General features: G+C 40.3%; 1 protein-coding gene across 1 annotated transcript; it reads right to left on the bottom strand.

The window, feature by feature from the left end:
* Positions 1-265: 265 nt before the first annotated feature.
* LOC306774257 (scm-like with four MBT domains protein 2) lies at positions 266-13,560 on the bottom strand (the record flags this gene model as incomplete). Its single annotated transcript, XM_079264255.1, has 7 exons — positions 266-1,076; positions 1,969-2,091; positions 4,050-4,331; positions 7,038-7,210; positions 7,354-7,529; positions 12,693-12,802; positions 13,421-13,560. Coding segments are annotated over 7 exons (1,145 nt in total), but the record flags the coding sequence as incomplete, so codon positions are not given.
* Between the last annotated feature and the right edge of the window lie 575 nt (positions 13,561-14,135).

Raw genomic sequence — 14,135 nt, 5'->3', positions numbered from 1 at the left:
TCGGTGCATCCCTAATAACAAGAAATGGTTGCAAGTCAAATCCAAAGAGATGAGGGGTGTTTCAGATGTGTACATCTGCCAAGAACGTCATCTTAACACAGAAGAAAATACAGCAGAAAACCAGATAAAAATCAATAGAAATTTATTGTTTTACTTATCAAAAATATTTGCAACAAATTGCATAGATGGACAAAAAACAGCTTGTATGATTGTTTCATGTGATGATCATTTGAGAGCATAGTTGAATCAGGATGTTATTTCCCTTCACAGCTCATAGATTAATTTTTTTAATCCCACAAACAGGCGTGAACAAGTGTTTCCTGTTTTCTGTTTCGGGGGAAGGAAAAGGAATTTAAACTGATGTAATGACAAAATCCTCCTCATAAATAAAGATAGCAATAAATACTCCAGATATATTACTTCTTGATTTGTTAAATACTTTTTGATTATACTTTTAGGACCAATTACGTCACACAAAAAGGGGGGAAAGTCATGGTTTATGTGTTCTGAACTTAAACTACGATGTCCGATTACAGCAAATAAAATGGACAAGAAAAGTGTGAAATAGCAAAATGTCCCAAGTCAAAATAGCTTCTTCACAGATCATAAAGCACGTAGATCAGATGACGTTCGGTCTGCCGAGGCAGGCAGTGAGGATGTTGGGCAGTTCCTGGGTTTTTTGGGGGATGCTGCTGCATAAGATCTCCACACAGAAAATAGCCCACAAATATATCGTTTAGATTCTCCAAGCGAAACATCCTCTTGGTCTCCAAGTTTGTGCTTTTTAAATAAAACCAAGTCAAAAAATATGAATTGGAAATCCAAACAGAACAAATTTCCATGACGAGGCAGCTAATCCATCATCACTCAGGTGTGTACGACCACAACACTCCTGTTGGCTCCTCTGGAGGTGACTTGCTGTTGTGGCTCTTTGCTCAGTTGGCGTACTGTTTGTAAAAGGCAACCTTGACCCGCTCAATCTGGTGGCACAGCTTGATGGCGGGTCCAAGCTTCAGGTCCATACACTCTTGAACCGTAGGCAGAGTCAGTAACAGCAGAGCCTGGCCGTCAATGTCCTGCACAATAATAAGAAAACAGCATTGAAATCTGAAATGAAGCTTCTTTGTGGTGTCTCAGCTTTACCCATCCAACTCCTGGAGTGTATCTTACTCCTACTCCTTGGAGCCTCATAAATCCCAAAATGGGGTTGGCTGATTCTGCTTTAAAACATTTAAATACAAAGTGGATGCCAGTCTGTGGGATGCTGTTGGTCATGAAAGTTTTCTTCTCTAAGTTTTTCTTTTGATCCTGAAAGCCTGACGTAGGAAATAGATCATAAATTCTATGAACTTTTTATTTGATATTTGAATAAAATCCAACCTATTCCTTTTCTTCCTATGCATGGCTGGTGGAGGAAAGCACTTGGAAAAGGCTTCTACTGGATCTGCAGAGCATCATGAAGGTTTACTGGCATCATTATCTGAATGGATGTCTAATATATTGACAGATGCTTGACAGAGTACCTGGAAAAACCTGAGTTTGGTGTCTTGACTGTAAATAAAAGATGGTTGTACCCATAATGACAACATACATTTTGTTAGTAGTAATATACACTCCTGGAGTTCATCGTTCAACTCAACCAGTTTAATTTTTAGCAGCGAACTCCACACGGCGAGAGATCCAATGTGGCGAAAAAGTTTTCACTAAACCCCAAAACCTCTGAAATGTTCGTAGCGTATGCTGGTTGTAAAGCTGCCACATTAAAGGGTCAAAGGCAGAGAAGAAGACATGGGGCATGCAAACAAACATGAAGAAGAACATAAGAAGCAGTGGTGTGTTTATACACCTTGTTTTTACAAATAAAGGCAAAATCTTAGTGAAACAACAGCTCATCAGTGTGTGTTGTGTGCTGTGTGTGTGTGTGTGTGTGTGTGTGTGTGCTGTGTGTGTGTGTGTGTGTGTGCGTACCTGTTCCCGGAAAATGTTGGCCAGCGATGCACAGTCAGTCGAGTTAATGAACTGAACAACTTCATCTACGCTCCATTCCAGAGGATTGGTGTCCAAAATCAGCTGACCCTCCTCCTCCTCAACCTGAACACACACATGAAAAACATACCTTTAAATGTGTGATTCGGGGGTGTTGGAGCATTCTTTGAATTACTGAACTTTTTGAAGGTTGGATTCCTGATTCCTAACTTGTTTCCTGGGTTAGAAGTTTATAAGTGCAGTGATAAAACTCAAAAGTAGGATTCAACCACAGTTTGTTCAGTGTGATTGATGGGATGCTAAAGCTAGCTAAAGCTAGCCATTTGCTGTGTATTTCTTGTTTGATGACTTCTCCATCATGTTGGATTAGTTGGTTAAGCTTGTTACATTCTCCACAACTAGTGAGTAGGGCTGGGCAGTTAATCGGATTTTAATCTCAACTACGATCTGGGTTTTCAACTATCATGAAAATAAAATGGTGTGATTATTTTTCTCTCTGCAGTTTCCTCTCCTGCTGTCTTCAGCTGCTAATCGAGCGTCTCTGGCGTTGCAGCGCTGTGCTGTAAACTCCTCCCACAGCCGCTTTGCTTTCATTCAGACACTGTTGCCAACTTGGCGACTTTTTCGCTAAATCTGCCGACCTTTTTTTTGTTAAAAGCGACAAATCTAGCGACTTTTACTGGAGTTATTAGAGACTTTTCTGGTGTTTTGGCGACTGACTTGAAGGCACATATTGTTCTGCAGTTACTGTAAGGAAGGAGCAGCGGGAGCCTCTCCCGTCCTAAAGCACTCCCAGGCGGCCAGTCTCAGTCGGCTCCGGCTGCAGGTCAATGTAGAATAACTGCAGTAGGTTGTGGAAGTTCACCTAAACATAGTTTATACCAGGGGTGCCCAAGTCCAGACCTCGAGATCGACCATCCTGCAACCTTTATATGCAACCCCTGTCCAGCACAGCTGAGTCAAATAGCTGAATTCATCTTCTGCATGTCATTCAGCTCTGCAGAGGCCTGCTAACGAGCCACTTATTTGATTCAGGTGTGTTGGAGAAGGGTTGCACCTAAAAACAGCAGGACGGTAGATCTCCAGGACTGGACTTGGGCACCCCTAGTTTATACCATTGTCAGTGATAACTGGCTGCATTATTTTTGTATAAACGCACTTGTAGTTTGGCGAGTTAAACACTGTCATATCCCTCCATTATGGGGCGTTACCATAGCAACGTGTTAATCAGCTGGTTCAGATCAGCTGTCTTTTAACAGGTGAATGAAGGAAACGCGCTGCAGCCTGACAGCGGTTGTTTGGCATGAAACGTACATCGAGGACAACATAAAATAGTTCCTATATAAGCGGTAAAAGCGGATTAAATGAACTCTGAACCGTGCATTAGACAGTTATAATGCGCGACACGGGGTTGAGAACACCACGACGCGCAGTGTTGTTTAAAAATACTGGATAATTGTGTTAAATAATCGAGATCTCAATTTCAGTCAAAATAATCGTGATTATGATTTCTGTCATAATCGAGCAGCCTTACCAGTGAGAACTTTGTGTGTTTAAATGCTACATGTTAAAATGTTCATATTTCTCACCACCTTGATCAGCTGTTCTCTTAAAAACAACCCGTTTTACCTGCATTAGTAAAAATGTAGAAATGGTAACTATCAGCTTCATGCATGTCCATGTTAACCACGCCCACTTCAAATGTCCGACCAATTACATGATAATTCTCAGAGCCCAACAAGACAAAAGTTCTGCCAGCCTGATGTGTCGAGAAACGCCTCCAATCACGTCTGCGAGAGCAATATGATGCAGTTTTCTTCTCTGGACGCCGAGAACAAGATAAAAGTTCTCGCTTCTCGTAGAGGATGTAGCTTTTCTCTGAATTGTCCTTATGAGTGAGTGTGAGCATGAATGGTTGTTTGTGTCCCTGTGTTGGTCCTGTGATGGACTGGCGACCTGTCCATCTTGTCCAGTAATAGCTGGGATTGGCTCCAGCTTCCCACAACGCTGACGTGGACTGAGTGGAACTGTGAAGTCAGAAGCTTGTAGCCTCTGTTCCTCACCTGAACGTCTTGTCCTTTGGGCAGCTGGAACTTATTGTTGTTCTGGTTGTAGGCCAACAGCGAGCGGGTCGACCTCCTGAGGCCTCCGAGCGCCTCCTGGCTGCTCACAGCGTTTCCAGCGCTAACGGCCCTGCGCAGCGTCACAGCTCTACGAGGACGGCTGCTGCTGTTGGTCACCTCCACCAACGAGGCATCTGTGTGGTCCTCACGAGGCTCTGAGCTGGTGCCTTCACTGCCCGACTGCAAAGCCATGTTTTCATCGTCTTCTCCTTCATCGCTATCCTGAAATGAGGAAGAGGTGGCGTGTTGAAAAGGTAAGGAGAGCTTGTCTTAAAAAGCTTCAGTCTGAGTTTACTTAGCAAACTCAGTTCAGATCTGTCACTGAAACTACATTTTATATTTATTTTATCTCATAGAAAATGGTGACTTTCTAACTTAAATAAAAAAATAAAAACTTGAATACATTTCACATATGACTGAGAGGATTTAGAAGATTAACCACACATGTTTCTAGATTTTTACTCTTGAGGGAGAAAATAATTACACTAAGTTTTATTAGTTAATCTGGGATCATTTTTCAGGCAGGAATCCTAATTATTACCTTGTTCCTGTTTTATATTCTGGCTTCTGACTAAAACTTACCAACATACTGGATTAATTGCTAATTTAACCTGCAAAGTTTTAGATCAGTGAACACATCACTGACAATCCCAGAACCTCTTTAAATCCTGGTTATTGTCACAAAATCAAAGATATCGCATCTGAAGTCAGATAATATTTAAAAAATCCTCAAATTACAGGAGCAAAAACAAAAAAAGGAAAAAAAATCATGTTTTAATGTAAATCTTTGTTTGCAAATTACCACAAAATTATAATTACTTCCTTTTATTTATTTATTTACTCACTCTTCAGCATCTCTCTTTGTTCAGTCACAGCCTGAGCTGTAGTTCACGTCAGACAGAGGCTTCTGCAGCCACAACTCAACCAGATTTACCACTTTGTTTAAATTCCACAACACAAGTTTAGCTTGTTAGACTTCCAACTGTGCTGTTCATGACGGTTTTGGGCTTCATGTGACAACTCCAGAGCTGCACAGATTAACATGTTTTTACATGTGAAGTGGTTTGTAGACGTAGGCTGCAGAAGCAGTCATGTAGCACGGAAAATCCATCCGGTTAACATTTCTCACTCTCTGCTTTAATAACTGTTGTTGTAAACACTTACAAGTAAAATACATTGTTGTTATAAATTCCCAGCAGTCCAAATATTTGGTCAACTCATTACTCTATTCTATTCTATTCTATTCTGTTCTACAGTAATTTAGCAGAGGGTTTTATCCAAAGCGACTTACATACACACTCATACCCGATAGGCGGAGGGGGGGGAGGGGGCAACTTGGGGTTTGGTGTCTTGCCCTAGGACAGAAGCTCATTAATGTTCCAGATGTTATAAAAAGCCCTCATGACGTATAACGCCACAAAATCTGTACAAACCACAAATATACACACACGAATGAGCCTGTGAAATCACTACTTTAGTCATATATTTCTTAAGCTGAACAATTTTCATTCAGGCTTCCTGGATTTGTTCTAATCTCTCGTGAATGAGTCAGTGATCTGGTTGGTATGGTCATTTTTTCACAACTCTCTGACTGTTGAACTCCTTTGTTTTTGTGCCATGCTGCATCTGGCTTGGTTTAGTTGTGGTCTGAGCTGGAGTTAGCTTCATATAGAGGCTTCTGCAGCCACAGATCAATCAGATTGAACCCTTTGTTTGAATTCCACATGGTGTGTTTAGCTCATTTGTCTTAAATCTACTGTATACCCACTTTGTTTTGGTTTTCACACAACAACTCCTACAATGTTGTATCATGCTAAGCAGTGTGCTTTGTAGATGTGAGCCAGAGAAACCTTTACTCTGTAGGATAATCATCCTAAATGTTTTATCATGATCTGAACATGATTTAATAATTCAACCAGAATATTTTTGAAGATGATCAAAAGCATTTAGGCTTCCTGGATAATTAAAATCTCTTATTAATGTGTGGACCTGATCAGATCCCGTCAGTAAGATTTAAATAAACAAAATAACAACAACAAAAAAAACCCCAAAACAAACAGCTTTCTGAAAAGAGACTAGAATATAAAGTACCGTATTTGTGTTCTGGCTTGATCATAATTAGAAATAAACCATTCCACTTTTTGAGAGTTCGAATCCGATACCAACATCTGAAAGTTAAATATCTGCAGATACCGATATTTGCCGATACCAGATGTGTTTATGTGAACATTATAGTGACTATGGTTATTATTGCTGTTATAACTGTGTAAGATTTCATTAGGTTGTAATAAATGACCCGTCCTTTCTGAAGTTACCTCACCAATACATATATAATAACATTACAGATATAACAATTTTAACAGGATTTATTTTGATTTGGTACATTTTACCTAAATACAACTATAAATGTGTGGTTTTGAAGGAAAGATCACGCTTTTAGTGTAACAAAAAATGTCCCATTTTAACATTCAAGGCATTTATTTCTTTTAAAACATGTCCAAAGCATGTCATCACACACATCTGCGCTGGCTTGACTAGTGTGGTATCGGGTATCTGTTGTGGTATCGGTACACTTTTATTTAGACCAAGTACGAGTACACACACACGGTATTGAGCCGATACAGATACCGATATCGGTGCATCCCTAATCATAATCAACTGTGACCGTCATCAGCAAACTGTGAGACTATTTTTGGTGGTTATGTTTCTAACTGCCGGCATGCACCTCTTCACCTCTGCATTAAACCCAACATGCCTTAATGGAGTTAAATGTCCTTCCTGAGAAGCTCCTCTTCCTCCTGCTTTCAGAATATTTAGGGTTCAGCTTGTTTATATCCAGACTCAGCTATGACTGTACACTTATGATGCACCGTCACATGAGTAGCAGCAGCATTGAAGACACGCGTTATAAAAGAAGTGTTAACTAACCTGTGGGGAGCCTGCAGGAGTGTAGTCAACAGCTGATGTGCGTCTTTTCTTCTGCACAAAGATAGCTTTCCTCTTCTTCCTGCGGCGTGTCGGCTTGGCCAGCTCTCCCTCTGCTGTCTCCTCTCCTCCTGTGGGCTTGGGTAGCTTCCTCTTCTTCTCATAGTAATAGGCTGCTGACATTGAAAACAATGCACCCAAAACAAAACTTAGCCACTCATCAAATGCAATTATACACTCCACAGCATCACAAGCTTTAATTTGAGTTGTCTTCATAGCTGTGGCACAGGGAGGGACGCGTTTAATTACAGAGACTCACTGTATTTGGTTTTTGTCTGTACGGAGCAGTTCAATGGGCACTTGTCGGTGACGAGGACGGGGCTGAAGAGGTTCGGGCAGCACTGCAGCTTCACACACACCTTGCGGCAGAAATCTGGGATCTGGTCGGCGAGGCGGACTATCCTGATGGTGGAGCGATATGTTTTCCCTTTATATCTGCGGGTAAAGGGGACAAATGGAGGAAGGAGGGAGGGGTGACATAGCTAGTGATTAGACTTTTATTTGATGGCTCTGTAATCCATCACAGCACTTCACAATGAGGCACGGTCATGATGTGATGTGGGCCGTTTTAGTCGAGCAGGCATGAATTCACACCGTGTTGTTGATGGGAAAGATCCTGGAGTGTGGAGGGAGGCTAAAAGTCAATGCTGCAGGAACACACCTCATGGCGAAGGTCAGCAAGGTGGGCTCCTCTGAAAGCTAAACAAGCTCTATGTGATGTACTTTTGAAACAAACGAGGCGATTCCATTATTTCTTTTCAGCACTTTGCTGACAGAAAATAAAAAAAAAGTTTTATAATCAGCGATCTTAGTGTCTCCACGGTGATTGGAAGGATTGATGCTTCCTTGTGATTTTGATCTTAAACCCTCTTCACAGACTGAGGTGAGTTGGGAGGAGTTATGATCAGAGTTTGACAGTCCTGGTGATCAGGCTACATTTGAGTTTACAACCCAGCGTTTTATTTAAGCTCTGACTTCAGTCTGGAAATGTGACGGCAGGTTAGTTCTAACAAGCAGTTTTTCAATCACAAGTTTTGACATGTTGAGTTGTCAGACATAAGAATCATGAGAATATGTGAATGAATGCAGCTTTACTGGACACGTGACTGCGTTGCTTTTAGAAAAATATATATATTTTTTTAAAAAAAAGAGAAGACATGGACCATTGGAGCATGTCCAAGGCTTTGCACGAGGTTTTCTTGAGACTACCAACATATTTTTTTTCTTTTGCCATGTAAACAGGAAGTCAAAATGTCAAAATGAAAAATTCACTGATATAAACTTAACTGCACAAAATAACAAGACTTGTCTTAAAGATCTCCTTGTTAAGGATTTAAATTTCCTCACAATTCTTAAAATTCCCTAAAACTGGAGCATCAAAGAAAAATGAATTATCCACTCAGAGAATAAAAACCAAGTACCCCCCCCCCCCCAACTGCAGCATAAAAATGATTTAATGCAGCAAGAAGTTTACTGGGAAAGATATACGTCAGTCAGCATCCTCTCTCTAAACTGGAGGATGAGACGTTGCCACACTATGCTGACTGACTGACAGCACACACGTCAGATTCATGCGCTCATACAACACGAAGGTCACCCCAATAAGAGAAATGATCAATATTTAATCAGCATTCAGTTGGTTTATATTTATAAGAACAAAGTCAACTTGTTTCTCTTGTTTTCATCTCTTATTTCTTTCAAACCGGTGATGTGAAGGAGTTTGTGTGAGATCATAGCAGTTAAGCTGAGGTCAGTGCCGGGAAATAAAAGAATCTCCATGGAAACTGAACAATCTTTTTCACTGTGAAGTCCAACACACCAGCAAATGTCTTCAAAATGTTTGATTTAACCATTTAACCCCTTCATATGTGTTTAGAAATACACATTTCAATGTTGTACTGAAAGCTGAAGCAAATTCTTGATTTTTGTCTTTTTTGAACCATAACACAGAACCTTTCTTTTTTTTTTTTATCCCAGTTAAAATCCTTAAGGGTTACTGGGACTGAGGTGAAGGATTTTGCTATTATTTAGTATTACACACACCAACATCTGCGTTTAATGCATGTGTTATTATTACACTATGAGCACTGAGTGATTTAAACACAGGCAGCTCTGGGTATAACAGAAGTGGTTGGTGCCTTTTCTACAGGGCTACAGGGACCTTGCCTCCAACTAAGACTAGAACTGGACTGCTCACGTTTCCTCTGTGTGTGTGTCGGGGATGTATGGATTTTATAAGATATATGAAATAACATTAAAATACTTAATTATATTGCAGTAGCTAAAGAAAACATTTATCATATTTAAAAATGAGAAGCTAATGCCTTGCAGGGCTGCTTGGATCTTTCTGTCTATTTATGTGTAAATATAAAAAGGACAAATATAGAAGTAAACATATATATTTGTAAAACTGAATAGATATTAAATCATTAGATTCTTTTTAATCTGTTAACTGATACCAGCAACAGTTTCAGACTCTTCTGTGAACCTCCGTCTGATGCCTGAACAAGCTATAGTCTTAATCTGAAATCTACAGCAGAGAAATGAATGTTTAAAAACATTTTCATACAATCCACAGAAATGTGTCTCTTTTGTCGTGTTTCTCTTCCTCATACCCGTCATGGTCATCATAAATCCATGTCTTTACTTTGTCCCTCTTAAAAGTGTTTGTCTTTAGTTTTGCTGTTGGTGGTGCCATATTTTCCGTCTGAAAAACTCCCCACAATGCAGTTTTCAGGCTGTTTTCTCTACAAGCGCATGGACCAGATGCACTGAGGACTTGCAGCCGCCATACTGCTTTTTTCATTGGATGTTTACACTTGTAAAAGAGTGTATTTCTCTTTTACACTTGGTTGACTTTCTGCACGGCATAAGAGGAGCATCTACTTTCTTACAACACATACTCACACTGACTACAGACAAAATATCAATGTATTGATTTCCCAGGATGCTTTTCAGGAAAGTTGGGTCAGTGTTGCAGTTTTCGTCCTGACTGTTGGAGGTGTTGATTGTACCTGCTGTTGTTACTGCATAACATAATGCTTTGGATGAACTAGTGTGACATGAATGGTGCCAGTCATCAAGTGTGTTGTGGTTTTAATGCACCTTAAGAGTGGTCTAAACTCTGAGCTAAAAATATATAAATTGTTGCCATGTTTTTATCAAAAGGACCACATATGTTTATAAGATCCAGTGATGACTAGGTCCAACATTTTGTAACTACCTGATGTTTTCCTCCAGTATCTTAACTGTGGTCCTCTTATCATACAGGATTTACTGTTACTTGACCTATTGGCTGAAGAACAGGAGCCAAATACAATATATGCATCTACTTGTTCACACAGTCAAATTCCTTCCATTAAGTCCAGTTCAATCTAAACTGGTGACAGAATTAGTGACACAAACCCTTTTTTAGTCCAGGTGAGTGTTTTGGGAAGGCTGATGTTCATTAAGACAAACCTTATGAAACATCTACCAAAGTGTTTGCCATAAGGATGCATTCACATCAGGACAGGTCGCTAGACTCGGTCCGATTGGGGACTCTGCTCAGTTGTGGGGGGGGGGGGGGGGGGGTATCCATGCAAGCCGAACCATTACAACAGTACATCTCTATTCCTACTAAAAAGTGGCGCTGCACTAGTATTTAGCAAAAGAGAGGAGAAGACCTATGTGAAGAAGAAAACTCTGTTGCAAGTTAAACATGGAGCAAGAAACTATGGCAGTTTTGGGTTTTTTATTTTGTCTTATGCAAGAGTCCTGCAGAAATACACTGCAATAATGGACGCAGTATGAACAACAGACGAGGCAGAGGACTCTTAATGCGATTGCTATGTATTTACCCACAATGCATTACTATGCCAAATGCAGGAAGTGACCTTTTTTTGTCGTCTGCTTCATGTATTTGGTCCGCTTGAAACGCGCCGAGACCTGCGTTTGTAGGCGGACAGAGTTCGCTTCTTTGGTCTGAATCAGAATTTGTTTGGTGCATTCACATCTCCCCAAACGAAGCGGACTTTCCGAGCACACAGACTCAGATTCCAATGAAAAAGACTGATGTGAATGTGTCCTTAAAGACTGAAGCCAGAATAGCTCAGATTTATCAGGAAGGCTTTGGTGTGATTCGTGGGAAAGAGGACGACATTAACGAGAGGAAAACTCTTCAGTAAGCTGTAGAAAACCTTGACCTTGGCCAGGACTGTCCCCGTTAAGACACTGATCTGTAAGCAAACATCATACTGGAGTCCAGACTTGAATCCCATTTTTAAAATAAAAACAAAAAAACAAAAAAAAAAACAAAACAAAACCTCTGGGAAGGACTAAAAACCAGATTGATGCAGAGAAAGTCTTTCAGAAAGACGTTGCAGAATAATGGTCATTTTTGCTGTATTTAGGCAATAAAGGATTCTGAAGGAGGGTATAAATTATTTTAATTAAAAAAAAAAAAAAGAAGTCATGGGTGACAGTTTTTCAAGCACAATATGTTTGTTGCGTTTGCAGTCTGAAAAAGTTCTTATTAAAAATCTCAATAAATCTAAGTTTAGCATGTTGAGGCGTTGTGCTAAATCCATATCCAACTTTACATCTTACTCCTGCCAACATGCATCAATAATTCCTCCAGTTCATTCAGCTGACCTCTTCATCCAAATGTAAACTAGCAGCACCAAATAAAGAGGAGCTAAGATTAATTTAGACTTTCTTAAATTCATCTTTGTTTTTTCAATGAATGTATTCCATAAATGATGCAAAATAAGTTCACGAAAGAGAGGCCATCAAGTGAAATATTTGTACAGTACCCAAATGTACAAATTATATAAAACAAACTAAAATGGCAAAGAATTCCCTGAAAAGAGCAACACAGATGCAGTTTGTTTGGATATTAGAAATATGCCCAGAATAATCAGAGATATACACCACCAGCTCTTTTAATAATTTAACTAAAGCTAAAAAAGGTACAAAATAATGGATGAAACACAAACTTTACACTGCTAATTTGGCTTGTGGGGTAAAACTGTCTGAACTGAAGTGCTTTGTGTTCTGCAACCTCTATTCATCAAAGTGACTCTCTAGGTGTCGGATACCCATGTGAATTAGAAGTAACTCCTTTGGCAAGTTTTTAAAACACTCCTGCAACAGAGTTGTCTCTGGGCTCTGCAGGCCACTGCAGGTGAATCACTTGTACTTTAGACTGGCTGACTCTCACTTCAGCCAGAAAAAATGGGGCAGTTTTTGATTAGAAAACATCCAGCATGCAGCCTGGAGCTGTGGAATAATTTGGCTGTGTGCAGCCAGCAGCGGATGGAAATGCAGACCTTACACAAACCACTGCGGCATCATAAAATAACATAAAAAATTCAGCGGAGGGCAGCAAAACAGGCTCGTTGGAACAGAACGAGGGAAAAACATTTGGATCTGCAGGGAGGCCTACTGAAGGGATGCAGGATGATTTATTATCATTTGAGCAGAAAAAATCCACAGCAGAGAGAGAAAGTTTGGAATTTTAAAGTTGAAAAAGATGTTTGAAAATCACCAGAAAACACAAGTGGGTTTTATGAAATCTAGACTATAAGGTCTGGTGTGTTTTTCTGCAGGTTCTCCTACTTGGCCTTTAGGGTCTCCTCCTGGCAGTCCCAGCTCTGATCCCCCAGCTCCTGCAGCTCCTTCAGGACTCGCCCAGGCTTGTAGGCAGCATTGATCAGCATGCTCAGCAGCTGAAGCACAAGCAGAGGGCATAAAAAAACAGTTCTGAGGAAATATACAGGAACATGCAGGAAGATCCAAACAAAACCAAAAGTAGGGATCATAAACTGGACAAAACTGGAATCTGACATGCATACAAAACGTGTTTGCAAGTGAACACACAGTCCCAGGAGAAATTAGGCGTCTGTTTTGCTGAGCAGCAGTGAAGGTGTGTGTGTGTAAACACATTTGAATGACAGCTCCTCACATTAAAATGAAGGCACTGCTGAGAAACTGCAGGTGGTTAACAAGACATCGCCGTCTCACCCTGCGTCTTTCACCTCCTCCCTCTCGACCCGTGTTAACCCTCCTCTTCCTTTTGAGGTGTGTAACTCAGCGGTGTCCAGCTCGGGTCCTCAAGGGCTGCAATCCTGCAGGTTTTAGATGTTTCCTTGATTCAACACACCTAAATCAAAACTCTTCAGCAGCTTTGTGTCAAGTTATGCAAAAGCATGCTGACTCGTCAATCTGACTCCAGGAAACATCCAAAACCTGCAGGACTGCAGTCCCCGAGGACTGATTTTGGACACCCAGAGAGTAACTCTTTGATTAAACCTGTTTGTTTCTGCTCCCACACAAACATGACCCACCTCTTTAAGGACCAGGGTGCATTTTCCGGGTCCGACAGCCTGTGGCAGCTCTGCAATACGTCCCTTGTTGAGGTAGGGGCCTGAGAAACAGCGGTGGTTCACAAAAATCTTGGAGCAGCAATATCTTCCATTGGCTGAGCCTGAAACAGAGGAAAGACCTAAACAATGGATAAAACCAGCATGGAATCTGCCATTTAACATGTATGTTTGGCATGAGATGATAAAAAATATCAGTCTGATTTAAGAAAAAAACTAAAGGTTTTGGTTCTTTGCTAAAGCAAACAATAAGAAGTCATTAAGTAAAGAAAACACTCATCATATAAGTCAGAAAAATGAGATTGTACTTCATTTAGATTTAAACATTTTCCATTTATTTAACGCTCCATTTGATGGTTTCTGTCCTTATTCACGAAAAATAAATCTAATTCATTTCTTGAACCTTAGCTTCTGAAATGATGACGTTATTTGGTTGAATAAAGAAGTTGTAATAGGGTTAGACATGGTGCTGCCTTTTTATAGCACCGATTTCCTCGTATGAATTCTCACTTCCAGGATCCATCATTGTCTTTTCCCTTTTAGGGATGAATATAGTCCTATCTATCTATCTATCTATCTATCTCTCTATCTATCTCTCTATCTCTCTATCTATCTCTCTCTCTCTCTCTCTCTCTCTCTAATCTATCTCTGTTTTACAACTGAAGACTGTTCTTGTACA

Source organism: Telmatherina bonti (genome assembly GCF_933228915.1).
Source record: "Telmatherina bonti genome assembly, contig: scaffold_261, whole genome shotgun sequence".
NCBI classification, from domain to species: Eukaryota; Metazoa; Chordata; class Actinopteri; order Atheriniformes; family Telmatherinidae; genus Telmatherina; species Telmatherina bonti.
Note: the sequence above shows the minus strand (reverse complement) of the source record. Positions and strands in the feature narration are given on the sequence as shown.